The following is a 14984-nucleotide window of genomic DNA, read 5'->3' on the forward strand; positions in this document are numbered from 1 at the left end:
GAGGTGTGTGGCCAGCTCAGCCCACCAGGGGGCGAGGCTGGCTGGCATGTGGTGCTGGGGGATTGAACCGCGGTCCCCGATGCTTTGCTAAACTTGTTCTAAGTAGGTGCTTTAGACCACTGAGCCATCTCTCCAGCCCCTATATTTACACTTTTGTACACTGTCAATATGAATGGCACAGCTTTTCTACTTAAGCCATTTTTAACGAAAGCAAAATAACCTAAGTGATATAAAGTATTAAAATACAGCATAAAGATACAAAAACAGACATATTACTTCTAGTTAGGAACGTAATTATGATTTTACACTTTTTTATAATCCACAATTGTGTTTAGGCAATCACACAAACATAGATCACTAATTTGAATGAAATGCATAAATCTGTAACAAGCTTTTTTAAAAAATTTATTTATTTATTTTGCGTGTGGCCAGTTCAGCCCACCAGGGGGCGGGGCTGGCTGGCATATGGTGCTGGGGGATTGAACCACGGTCCCTATGCTTTGCTTAGCTTGTTCTAAGTAGGTGCTTTAGACCATTGAGCCATCTCACCAGCCCTGTAACAAGCTTTGTAGTTATAAAAACAATTACCAAAGAATGTACAAAATTAATATTTATTCCACCCTTGTGTTATATTCCTGGATCTTTTACCAATGTTACATGAGGAAAAACAAAATCAAAGCAAATGAAAACCTGAAATCAGAATCACTAATGTTATCAAGCAGGAAAACAAATTAAAATCTAGCAGCCACCAGCCAAGGTACAGCAAAGGAAATGCTGTAAATAGAAACAAAGAAAATTGCTAGAAGGGCTGGGGAGATGGCTCAGTGGAATAAGTGCTTCCCTGGCAAGCACAAGGGCCTGAGTTCAATCCCTGGTTCCGCCACCCCCCAAAAAAAAATTGCTAGAAAACTGTATACATCATGTTCTTTTAAGTCAGCAAAATATGCTCCTCCATACAACAGAACATAACATATTTTTCCTGTTATAGAAATACAAGCTCTTTCTTGAATATTGCAAATGGATAAACTGTGTTTGTCATGCTATTACAGAGTGAACCAGAAACACATTTATGGATTCTGGAGACGATGTGTACTGCAATACTGATTGGGATAGTGGATACTCTGGGGCGGGGGGAAACACAAGTACAAGAGAAAGGTGAATGAGACTTCTCTTATATATTAGCAACAATTAGATGGAATCAAATTTAAATGCAGTCCACTCTGCTTGCTTCACCTCCCAAATCTCAATTGCTTGACTCAGTCCCCTATGAGAACACTCAGAAGGTGGGTTTTTTTTTTTTTTAATTGAGTACAGGGTCTACAGGGTCTCACTATGTAGACTGGACTAGTAGTGATTCTCCTGTTTTCAGCCTCCCAAGTGCTGGGATTTTAGGCGCGTGACACCATACCCAGTCTCAATCACGGCCTCAGCGCATGCCAGGGACAGGGCTGGCACGGCACACCAGGGATCGAACCCCGGTCACTGTGCTCTTCCTAAGCAGGCGCTTTAATCAGCTGAGCTATCTGGCCAGCCTAGAAGGTATCTTCTTACACAACAAACCTATATTTACTGGTGGAGCCCCTCTTAGTAGCTATGTCAGTATGGGACTGATAACCAATTGTGTAAGCTTTCTAATTTTGGTTCTAGGTAACCATGTTCTCTCACTGACTCCAAAAAGTCATTTGTATTTGTTCTCTTCTACATAGCTCTGTTGGACATGGTTGCACATACTTGTAATCCCAATGCTTAGGAAGCTGAGGCAGGAGGAGGAATAAAAGTTAAAGGCTAGCCCAAACTACCTCGTGAATTCAACATCAGCCCAAGCTACACAGCAAGATGATATCTAAAAAAACCAAACTAAGACAAGCCAAATAAAACACAACTAAACTGTGGGCTACAGTTAATGACTTTAACATTAGCCTGAGCTACACAGAAAGACCCTGTTTAAAAAGCCAAACCAAATCAAACTAGGCTGTAAAGAGATCCCCATTACCTGTAAATTATTACTGGTACTTCTACAAAGATGAAAACAAGAGCACATTATAAGCTAGCTTCTTTAGATAACTGTATCAACCTTCCATTTGTTAAGCCAATGATTCATTAATTATTCAAACTTTGAAATTCTATTTAAAAAATCTTACATGAAAGCATAACAGGTCAAACAAAAAACAGTTAAGATGATTAGGTTGAAGAGAAAGAAAAAGAGTGGTTCCTTAACCACTTCCTACTGCCCTATCCTTCTCACTACATACTCCCAAGAGCCCACCACAGAACCTGGGGACCATGGTTTGGGAAAAATACAACAAAGGAGCCAGAATTTCTTATAGCCTGACCTCTAGCTACAGCAACAGCCTGAGCTCATCTGAGAAAAACCTCCATGAAAATCTTCTGAAAATACTTACAAATAAGACCATCTGATTTTGCTACATTTACTTTATTCCCCTATGAATACCAGTAAATGCTTGCTCCATTGTACCTAAATGCTACATGGTTCTACCCAACAATCACTTAATTTAGAAAAAGGCAACAAAAAGACACCACAATGTTCTACTTGCTCTTTAGTTTTTCTTACCTCTGCTGGTAAAGGACTGGTAGCTACTGGCTTGACTGGGTCATGTGACACAGCCAGGGTTCCTGCTGAAGAAGTTCCATTCATTGTTAATTTGGCTGCATCAGCAACTTCTCCATTGGGCAAAATCCCATCAGCAAACCAAACTCTCCTCTGCTCTCTGGGCTGAGCCACTTGAGGAGCCAGAAAAATAAAACAGGCATCAATGTGACATTGGTAAGATTTCTAATATCAAAGAAGAGAAGGTTACCAATTCCAGATAGGAAATCATTACAAGGAAATCATTATTTAACACCTTAACAATTAGAAATACTTTAATAAAATATATACTTAAATATATAATTTCTTTTTATAACTTATATACAAAGACTTAAAATAATTTTCTTTAAACTATTAAGAATCTTTGACCACATACTCTGTCCTGCATCACTTACAGAAACTAAAGAAAGTGCTACAAGTACCTAGAAAACAAATTCATAGCAGTAGCAGAAATCCACATCTCAAAGTCTTGAGGTTTCCATAGAAATTAAATATCTGAAAAAGTGATATGATATTTTTAAAGGGCAAGAGATGCTCTGAAGAATGTTGATGAATTATTAATAAAAGAAGACTAAGCACAGATAGATAAGAATTATGTAGCAAACTGACCAGACCTTTGGCTAAAGTATGACTGAAAAGGAAAAATAACTGATCTGGCAGTACAAAAGTAGTCTGCATTTTAGTAAAAGGACATAGAAAAGCTGGAAAATTAAGTCTGATGAAATGATCTCTTTAAATCTAGTCTTGGAAATCAAACAGTCAATACAAAGAGAGACTAGGGAAGAACAACAAAAACGACAAATGAAGTAAAGAGAATAAAGACTTAAAGAAAGACTGACCTCACAAAAATATGTCATTGAGGGACAATCTGAAAAGAGGGGAAAATAAAGAAGAGTATGATAATCTTAACAGACATCTTTGATCTTCCAAAGTGGGAGAGGGCCATTTAGCAAAGGGAAGGGATTATTAATAATAAAAAGATGTAAAATGAATGAAAGAAGACCGATTTTAGTTATCAAGAGAAAAATTCTGACAAGATCATTTAAGGAAATATATAAGTGATTGTTATTTTTATTATTCATTATTCCCTGAACTTTACAAAGTGCCTTTCATCTAAAAGGTAGTAATCTAAATAAGCTGAATCCATAAATTCCTATTTGTTACATGAAAGAATTAAAATCCTAGATTTTAAAGTATATGTTCCTAAGATAAAATTTAATATTTTACAATGGATAGATTAAAAATTAGAAGACAAAATGGCAATGAATATTCTGTAAAAGCAATAGCAGAATGGGCTGGTTATAAGGAAAACTCTTATTTTGATCACTTAGTAAATTCCTACAAAAAAAAGTGAAGGTAAGCATGGGACTAAATTTTACAGGCTCACTGCAAATTCTGTTAGCTTGTTCAGGTATAAGCAGTGCAGTTATTCCATTCTTAAGCTGGAAAGGAGACTGGCATATTTTCAGAAATGCCTCCCAATTGGAATATTAGGCAGCAAAATTTTTATTTTGTACTTGCCCAGATATAGTTTTGACACATTTCTCACCTTATTTTTCCACTTTAATAACCACCCAAAGGGACTTACTGCAGTATTTTAAAGACTTGTGCTATAAAGTCATCAGCACCTTTTCAGAGGAACTGGGTGAGGAAAAAGAGAGAGAATAGCACATGATCCCCTACCTTCTGCTCCAGGGTGCTTTAAAACTCCCACAGGTACCATCACAGTGGGAGGTGGAGAGCTCAGGGCTCCTGAGGCCTGAGCTTGCTGCAAGGGAGGGATAGTAGAACAGTATTCAGCAGGATTGTTAGGGTTAGGGCTCTGGCTTGAGGCACTCATCATGTTCTCCCAGGCTTGAGCTAAAGCAAATACAGACACAATCAATGTGAATGGATTACAAAATATGGACATCAAGACCTCCACAATATTGGATAAATAATGTAGCTCTTCTTCACTAGTACTCATAGTATGTCTCTTTTCCAGCTAGTGAAGGTGTTAAGGAGATAGCTGATTTTATTCAGTAAAGGAGACCATGTAGCTAAATAAACTTTCTGGTTGGAGAAAATAAGAATTACAATATACTTTGGATACAGACTGAGGAAATCAGTCTGTTAAGAAACAAAGCCTGTGGCTTTTTGAAAGGAGATTACATATTTCTTTAAGAAGATTACACCAACATCAACTTTAAGGATTTGCAGTGGAGATGGCTATTAGGAATTTTCTGATTTGTTTTAATAGTTAATGTATTTCATAAGCTTCTACCAAAAAATCAAAATCTGGAGCAAAAATAGTAACTCCATTATAAAATTTTTGGTTTTATTCCTAGGCTTTCAGGTTCTTAGTTGAGATTAAAACCTCAACTGAAAATTTCAGAAGCCTAAAGCTCAGGCGAACAGATATCAATATATTTATGAATTCTGCTTTTATGTAGTCACTACCCTATAGAAAAATATTCAGCAATAACAACCATTTCACATCTTTAGTGTGTCTCAAAACCATAGGACTGATTTGAACATGAAAATGTGCCAGTATAAATGTGACCAACCTGTATGAATGATCACAAATACATTAAGTTTCTATATACACTATTGTTTTGCTAACTAGATACTGACATATTTACTACTGTCTTTAAAAGTAAACAGGATGAAAAGTGCCATAGAAATGAACGACATCAGATTTTATCTTTGAGTTTAGGTAATATTATATACCCAGGAATAGAAACCATTCAATTTTTGAGCAGCTTCTGAAAAATCTCATTCAGCATCAAAGAATGATCTATAAGATTTTGAATATTTGTCTCCAAACTGCAAGACAAGGCTAGTAACAAACGCTGTGTTCTTTTGAAAGCACTGGCAGAAAGGGGAGAGAAAGAGAAAAGGAGAAAGGGGAAAGAGATAGGGAACACTGAAAAGCATCAAATTAAATATTCAGAAAAAGACCAGGCTAAGCCATGCAAGAGGAAAGATGCTAGAAAAACCAGAAGTAGATTATTTTAGGATCCCTGTTAAGGGCCTCCTTAGCTTAACAAAAAGTATTCAATATGTATCCTCTGCCATTTCTTTCATCTTTAGCTATGTCAAGTTAAAAAAAAAAAGGTTGGAAGACCTCATCATATAAAAGAGGTATTAGGCATTATACTTAAACAGCATCCTCTTGTCTGTGGATTTGTGTCCAAAGATAAAAGCAGTAGAATAAAAATCAATTGAGCCCCTAAATGGAACAACCACCATCTAAAAAGTGACCCTTAAGAGTAAATGATTCACATTTGATCAAAATTACAAGAATTCAGAAATGGGAGGAAATTAGGTGGTTTACAGGAGATTAGAACAGATCAGATTAACTGACATGCAACAGGTTAATAAGCCAGCAACAGGAAAACATCACTATGAGCAATGCAGACAGACAGAGCAAGAGGGACCTCAGAGCAGGTAAGTTTCAGCCTGGAGGAGGCATACCATCCAGGCACAGGCAGCAGTGGTATCTAGGTTTGACATTTGATGTCTTAGCAACTGTACCAGTAAGTATACAAAGACACATTCAGAGAGAAAAAAATAATATACAGCCTCATCCATTGGCGTTTTGTGGGGGTTTTTTTAACCTAAAATGCCCTTGAAATTCATTTCCATTCACACAAAATATGAACAAAATGAGTATCTAACCATATTATTTCACTACATAGCAATTAAATTTAAAGCCATTATCCTTACAACAAATCTAAACAGAACTAAAGAAATAAAGTGTAAAAGATGCACTTTTATAATTGATCCTTGATACTATATTTTTATGAAAATGAAAGAAAAAAGGTTCTGTTAAGAATGCATTCTGGATCCTCAAGCCTTATCGGACCTGCCCTGAAGGCATCCTGAGTGAGTAAAAAAAAAAGAATGCATTCTGGGATAGGGATATAGTTCAGTAGTAGAGTGTTTTCCTAGCATACACAGACTCTGGATTCAATCTCAAGTAACAGGACTTAAAAAAGAGAGAGATAACATACTCTAAATTATTAGGGTGTTTGCTAGAAAGAGATAGCTTCTTTGAAAATGAAAACTTTGGCCCAATTTCAATATTTCACCAAGTGGTCAACAGTATCCCAACTTCACTCTTCTAATCACTTCACACAAACAACAACAGATAAACAACACAAGATTTCCAAAGAACTTTATTTCTCCCACAAAACTTACCTGGTTTTAGCATTCATTCATTAAGTTAGGCACAAAAATTAAGAAATGCTAAGCCACTTTCAATAACAAATTAAGCTCAATATTTTAAGGTAGCTTTTTCACAGTGGTTTTTGCTGTTTGAGTGACTATGACATCAACATGTTTTAATACTTACCATTCATTAGCACTGAATGGCAGATTACACACACTCTAGCTTCTTTTCTATCCATGTACAATAGTTTACACTTCAGGCTACAGCAGGAAGCACAGAAAACCTGTGATGAAAAAGGACATACTAAACATATTCATATCATAGTACAAGGGAAACAAAACAATTCTGATCACCACTGATTGACAAGGAGCTGACTACAATACAAAAAAATTTTCAAAAGAAAATGCAGTTCCGGCCAAGTGTGAATGTGCATACCTGTAATTCCAGTGACTCAAGAGGCTGTTAAAAAAGGAGAATCCCAAATCCAATACTAGCCTGGACAACTTGGCAAGAACCTGTTTCAAAGTAAGATATGTTCTAAAGGGATGAGGACATAGCTCAGTGTTAAAGTGCCTGCCTAGCAGATATGAGGCTCTGGGTGAAATCCTCCATGGGGGGGGGGGGAGAGGAAAAAAATGAAGTCAGGGAGCTGCATAAGCAGGATGTAAGGGTGACCTTGCTGCAACATCTACCACTATATTGATACCCAGGGTTGATTCAGGTAATCAGGCTGGCTAGGTGGATGTCTACTTCCTCCTTCACAGCTCCATGTACATCCCTCCCTGTCAAAGCTGCAGGTTTGCTGGAAGAAGATCAATCCCTATAGGGGAAGATCTTTTCCCCAGTCAAGGGGAAGTAGCTTCACCCCCAGCTAGAACCTCTAGACAAGCTATCAAGGAAGCAGAGATTCATAGGTAAGGGAGAGATTTAGAAATCTCTCAACAATAAGGAAATCAATAAAGTCTGTTCAAAATAAAAATCGTGGCTTAAGGCACACAGCAAGGGAAAACAGATCAAAACACTTAAATTACCCTTAGGCAAATTTCTGTGTGTAGAATCACATAACACAGGCATTGAAAGACAGTTGCATGTGTCACTTCTGTTTGGAAAGGAATTATAGCAGGATAAAATGAACAAAGATTGGAATGTCTGAATATTAACTTTTTTTTCCAGAAATCTTACTTATAGAATAATAACCACACCAGCTGTTTTCATTGGTTTTCTATGAAAGGATCAAAATACACAACTGAAGCATAAAAATAAGAACAGCTCCAGATACAGGAAATCAAAGCAGGCAACCAAAATCAGACATGCTAATTTTCAAAACCTCATTTGCACTTTGTGGGCTTAGCTGAATCTCACTTCCTTCTCCTTTCCACATCATTCAACAATAATCTCCTTTAGTTCTTCAGAATTATTTAATATTTTTTTGAGGATTCTTTAGTATTTCACTACACAGAGCTTTGTAGAGGAAGAAGGCTGTTTTGAGTAGAATCAATTTCCAGCTTTGATAGTGAGGAAGTATCCGATATCTTACAAAGCCGAACCAAGTGATATAAAGTTATAACAAAGTTAATATTAGAAGACTGGTGGGCCTTATCAGATGATTGGAAGTTTCCTGACACACTGTTCCTATTACTTCAATGGGTATCTGGTTTTGGCTGTTTCAGTAGTGGTGAGGGATTCGAAGAATGTGACACTTATTAGACAGCAGTACGGAGCCAGGTGCTTCATGGGAGAGATGGTGGACGAATGAAATCATTCCCTTTGTGGCACTCATACTGGGTCTTGTCATCAGTGCATGATCAATCGAGGTTTAGGTATAAACAATGCAGAGGCAAACAAAAGTATTTTCTAAAATTATTATTTATTTCTATTAATACACATTTATAGTAAGTACATAACAATTACATTCATCATGGGGAATTGGTACATGTATATAATACATCTTAATTCTTTTTTTTTTTTTTTTTTTGCGGAACCAGGGATTGAAGTCAGGCCCTTGCACTTGCCAGGGAAGTGCTTATTCCACTGAGCCATCTCCCCATCCCTTTACATCTTAAATTCTTTTACCTCGCCTTCTCCTCCCCTCCTTTGCTCTTTTCTCCATCACCCAGTCTTCTTTCCATTTGTAAAAGATATATCTCTCTGTTACCTATCTTTTATTTTGCTCTTTAAAAACACACACACACACACACACACACACACACACACTCATACCCATACACACTCATACTTTGGTTTTTCATATAAAGGAAATAATGTGAAATGAAAAAAAGTTAATGTTAGATGATCGTCTTCCTCCCTACTTGGCAAAATTAACACTTAGATACTATAATTGCTAATTTAGTCTTCAAAGGGCCTTACATTCTCTAAATAACTCTTAACATGTAGACAGAAGACAAGTTCAAGTACCCTTATTTTTTGTATGAAGAAATTGAGTTTAGATAGTAACAGACAAGTGCTACTGTCTGAATGTTTGTGCCCCTTCAAAATAAATACTTTAAACTCCTAGCCCCCAAAATGATGGTATAAGGTAGTAGGGCCTTTGGTGAAAGTGATGAGATTATAATCTTCATGACTAGGATTGGCTTCCTCACAAAAAGATGTCTGAGAGAAATCCCTTGGCCCTCCAACAAGATTACAGTGATACAGTGACAACCAAAAACACCCTGCCACATTGCAAATATCATCTAGGTACTTTCTTCCAACTTCTCTAAGCTAAAGGCTCAGAGTCATAAAGTTAATGTTAGAAATAAAGAGAATTATATATGTTCACACTTGAAATTATTAAACTATGGAAATATCTTACTATACACATATACCAAACATGTACTAATGAAAAATAAATTTAAAAAGAAACTGAGTCATTGGTGGTGTACTTTTCCACAATCTGCCTCACTGTGGTATGTAATGTGTTTAATTCTGTATTTCCCATAAATTGTTAGATACATAAATTTAATCATATTCTAGTTTACTTTTTTCACAAGAATAGATCCTGCATTCTGAACTGAATAAATAGTAAGAACCACTGCAAGACTAAAAAAGAAAAAAAAAAAAAAACAACAACAAAATTTCACCACTTAAAATTACTTGTTTTTGACTTTCAATACTCCCTTCAGACATACTTGTTTGTATACCCAAGAATAATTGTTTTTTAAATTTTATTTATTTATGTGTGTGTGTGAGAGTGCATGTGTGTGTGTGTGTGTGTGTGTGTGTGTGTGTGGCCCGCTCAGCCCACCAGGGGGCGGGCTGGCATGTGGTGCTGGGGGATTGAACCGCAGTCCCTGTGTTTGCTGAGCTTGTTCTAAGTAGGTGCTTTAGACCACTGAGCCATCTCACCAGCCCCATCCAAGAATAATTTTTATAATTATAAACAAAGCACAAGTTTACGTTCTACTTTAATCATGCTGTCATAGGCATTTTTCATACTGTCCTACAATAATTATTTTAATAGGATGAATCAAATATAGATATTATATTCAGCTTAGCATTATCCAAATTTGGACAGGAATTTTTCCATTTCTTTTCTAAATTAATTTCACTTATTGGTACATTTGAGATATACATAATGATCACATTCATCATAAGGAATTTGTATTTGTACATGACAAAACTTAATTATTTTTTCCCTATTCTACTCTCCCTTCAGTCCTCATTCCCCTCCTTATCTACAAAAGCTTTGTTCCCACTTTTTCCTTTTCTTATCATTTTTTTTTCTTTTCCCTTCCCGCCTTTCCCATTCACCCATCCCTAGTTAGTTGCTTTTCCCACTTGAACCTTTTCTATTTCAAATATTGATTTGAATGTAAATTATTTTAAATGTATATGTTATTCTAAATAACACCAAACTGAACACCTTTCTGTTTACAGCTCTTGTTCTTTCTGAATTCTCCACACATAAGGAATTATTAATTCCAAGAATTACACATATGGTTTTCTAAATGTATAAATACACTGGTATCAACATTACTTATATCAGGTATTATCAACATTTTGACATTTTCTATTTTTGTCATATAAGAACTTTTTAAAATTTGCATCTGAAAATCGATTTAAGTATTTTGCTATAATTTATTAGCCCACTTAAACCTTTTTTTCCCCTGGTACTGGGATCTTGACACTGAGCTACAAACTCCCCTTTTTCATTTGTACTTTGAGACAGGATCTTGCCTAAGTGTCCAGCTTAGGCATAACACTCATGATTAAAAAAAAAAAAATCCAAAAACCCAACTAAACATAATAAATGGCATATCTATTAAAAAAACTATAGCTCACATCATATTCAAAAGATTGACTACTTTCCCTTTACGATAGGAACAAGATACAAATACGTTCTTTTGTTGTACCTATTTAATATAGTATTGGAAGTTACCCAGGATAAATTTAAAAAAAAGACAAATTGGAAATTATGTCTGTTTATATACTTGACAGGAGCTATACTGTAGAAAATTCTTAAAACAGCACATAAAAAAACTGTTAGAACTAACTTTTAAGAAAAACTCAGAAAAGCTATAGGATTCAAAATCAACCTGAAGCAAGGTTGATGGTACACTCCTGTAATCTCAGCACCTGGGGAGGCTGAGACAGGAGGATCACAGCGAGTTCAAGGCCAGTTGGAACTACATAGTAAGACCCTGTCTTGGAAAAAAAAGAAAAAAGAAAAACTAGTTGTTTTCTGTACATCAATAATGAAACAACCCAAAAATGAAGTCAGGATGACAACTGCACTTACAGTAGCATCAAAAAGAAGTATATACTTAGGAACTAACCAAGGAGATAAAAGAACTGCACAGTAAGTTATAAAATTGCTGAAAGCAATTTTAAAAAGATATAAATAAATGCAATGTTCATGAATTAGAAAACCTAATATTGTTAATATGTCAATACTACCTGAAGTGATTAAGGTGCAAAAGAATTCCAACATTATTTAATTCTTTTTTTTTTTTTTTGTATTTTAGGGAAGGGTCTACAAGGTGTTTAGGGTCTCACTACTAGACCAGACTCATAGTGATCTGCCTGTTTACAGCCTCCCAAGAGCTGGGATTACAGGTGCATGCTACCATGCCCAGTCTCCATTGCTATCTCAGCATATCCCAGGGGCAGGGCTGGCACAGCAGTCCCAGGGATTAAACCCCAGCCCCTGTGCCTGCTTGCAGGCACTTTAATCCACTGAGCTATTTGACTGGCCCAACATTATTTAATTCTAACAATATTTTTGGAGAAATAAAATATATCTTTAAATTTATATAGCACCTCAAGAGATCTTTAAGAGTTAAAATAATTGCAACAAAGAACAAAGCTGACAAATTTATACTCTGATTAAAAAAAAAATCTACAAAGATGCAGTAACCAAAATAATGTAGTGCTAGCATAAAGACCAAAGAAATAGAAAGCCCAGAAATAAATTACATATGTAGTCCAGTAATATTTTTACAAGCATACCAAGACCACTTAATGGGGAAACAATAGTCTTTCCTACAAACTGTCCTGGGAAAACTTGATATTCATATTCCAAAGAATGAAACTAGAATCTTATACCACATACAAAACTAACAATATGTACTGAAGACTTAAATGTAAACATTAAAACTAAAAAAAAATTTAGATGAAAACATAAGGGAAAAGCTTCATGACACAGGATATGAAAATGATTTCTTAGATATGATCTCAAAGGTACAACAAAACATAAAACAGGGTTGGGCTTCATCAAGATTAAAAACTCCTGCATCAGAGGATGAAAGGATAGGAACAATCCACAGAACAGAAGAAAATATTTATTAATCTTATATCTGGTAAGAGATTGATAGCCAGGATATATACAAACATCTATAACTCACCAACAAAATACACCACAGTTTAAAAGTTGACAAAAGATTTCCAAAGACATTTGTCCAAAGATACTCAAATAGAAAATAAGCACATGAAGAGATGCTCCACATCATTAATCATCAGAGAAATGCAAATCAAAATCACAAAAAGGTACCACTTCACATCCATATTCAGTATAGCTATTATCAAAATAACAGAAAAGGGGCTGGGGAGATAGCTCAGTAGAATAAGTCTTCCCTGGCAAGTGCAAGGGCCTGAGTTTAATCCTCAGTTCCACCAAAACCAAAAACAAACAAACAAGCAAACAAAAACAGAGAAGTATTGACAAGAATGTGGAAAAACTGGAACCCCTGTGTATTGTCTACATGAATGGAAAGTTGTGCAATTACTATGGAAAAAATATGGTCATTCTTTTAAAAATTAAACACAGAATTAACTTCCACTTTGGAAGACAGTCTGACAGAAATATAAGCTGAGTACTGTGACACATGCCTGCAACTGAAGCACTCTGGGACATAGATGCAGGAAGATTATAAATTCAAGCCCAACCCGGGAAATTCTAGCAAGACTGTATCAAAATTATAAATGGGTGGGATGTAGCTCAATGAAAAGGTGGGTGATGGAGAATAAAGCAATCTGGCTTCTACATATTTAAACAAATGAGATGAAAATTATGCTTACATAAACCTATACAATGAAACTGGAAATCAATAGAAAATAATTTTTAAAATGAATACAGAAATTAAACACCCTCCTGAATAACCAATGAGTCACAGGTAAAATTAAAGAAGAAAGGGCCGGCCAAATAGCTGATCAAATTAAAATGCCTGCAAGCAGGCGTAGGAGCCGGGGGTTTGATCCCTAGGTTTGCCATGCCCACCGTGCTCCCAGGGTGTGCTGAGACAGCAATTGGGACTGGATGTGGAGGCACACACTTGTAATCCTAGCTCTTGGGAGGCTTCAAACAGGCAGATTACTATGCGTCTGATCTAGTAGTGAGACTCTGAACACCCTGTAGACCCTTCAGTAACAAAATACAAAAAGAAGAAGAGGAAGAAGAAATTAAACAGTTTTTACAATTAAATGATAACATCGATATGAAATACTAGCATTTAGGAGATGTAATGAAAGCAGTTCTACAAGGGACAATTTAGTGATGAATTCCCACATCAAAAAAAAAAAAGTGAGGACTGGCCAAATAGCTCAGTGGACTAAAAGGCCTGCTTAAGCAGACACAGGGGCTGGGGGTTTGGTCCCCATCCTGCTGTGCTGGCACTGCCCCCAAGGTGCACTGAGATGGTGATTGAGACTGGGTGTGGTGGCATGAGCCTGTAATCCCAGCTTATGGGAGGCTGAACACAGGCGGATCACTACGAGTCTGATCTAGTAGTGAGACCGTGTACACCCTGTAGACCTTGTACTAAAATACAAAAAAAAAAGAAAAAAAAAAAGAGAGCTCAAATAACCTAATGTTGAGCCTTAAGTTCTAAAAAAAAGATGAGCAAGTTAAACCCAAAGACTTTAGAAGGGAGGAAATTAAAAATATAGAGCAGAAATTAATGCAACTGAGACTAGGAAAACAATACAAAGAATTAATGAAATGAAGAGTTGGATCACTAAAGGATTAAATAAAATTGACAAACCCTTAGTCAACATTATAAAAAATGGTTGGGGGGAAAGGGTGGAATCATAATGGACCCTGTAGGAATACAAATCTTTACTTTGAGAATTTGTACTCCAATAAGATGAAAAGCTGAAAAGAAATAGACAGATTCCTACATACACAGGTGTGGTGTTTGATACTTTGTGCCAACCTGAGATGTGGTTAGCTGGCTTGGCAATTCCATACCCTGGGGCATGAGGGGCCCCACCCTAGGGCAGGGAGAGCCTGCTCTAGAGTGACTCAGCACAGTAAGGGTATATAAAGGGGTTGTGGAAAGCTTGTGCAAGCCCCACTTCCTTGGAGGAATTCTGTGCTCTGCAGCTCCACTTCCTTGGAGGAGCTTGATTGTTGCAGCCACGTACTTCAGAGGAGCTTGGATCTTCACAGCAGCCATTGCTACTCCTTGGAGGAGCTCTGGTCTTCACAGTCATATGGAAAGAAGAGAGGCTTGCTAGACCATCCCAGTTGCTGCTCCTCCTCTGCTCTTAGGTGATTTCCACTGCCATGAACTGCTGCCATCTGCCTTGGAGCCAGCAGAGTATGGACTGAACCTCCACTAACTGTGAGCTAAATAAACCTTTCCTTCCTTAATTTTGGGTGTCAGTATTTTGTCCTGGCAATGAGTAAAAAGTAACTGAAACAACAGGAATTACCAAAGCTGAATCAAGAAAATATAAAAATTCTAATAAAATTCTAAATAACCCAGGATCAGTCAATGATCCTGG

At 36.5% G+C, this 14984-nt stretch overlaps 1 protein-coding gene across 3 annotated transcripts in view; it reads right to left on the bottom strand.

Moving 5' to 3' along the window:
• Positions 1 to 14984, bottom strand: part of Zfyve9 (zinc finger FYVE-type containing 9) — a 211329-nt gene that overhangs the window by 90048 nt on the left and 106297 nt on the right. For 2 of the 3 annotated variants that reach the window (XM_023724212.1, XM_004639118.2), the window contains 3 exons: positions 6945 to 7044; positions 4292 to 4468; positions 2573 to 2742 (listed from right to left, as the gene is read on the bottom strand). In XM_023724212.1, coding sequence (XP_023579980.1) covers positions 2573 to 2742; positions 4292 to 4468; positions 6945 to 7044 — 447 coding nt within the window. The remainder of the gene's footprint in view (positions 1 to 2572; positions 2743 to 4291; positions 4469 to 6944; positions 7045 to 14984) is intronic. The other variant, XM_023724211.1, reaches the window with a different exon arrangement.

The sequence above is a fragment of the Octodon degus genome, unplaced genomic scaffold (genome assembly GCF_000260255.1).
Source record: "Octodon degus isolate 3935 unplaced genomic scaffold, OctDeg1.0 scaffold00107, whole genome shotgun sequence".
NCBI classification, from domain to species: Eukaryota; Metazoa; Chordata; class Mammalia; order Rodentia; family Octodontidae; genus Octodon; species Octodon degus.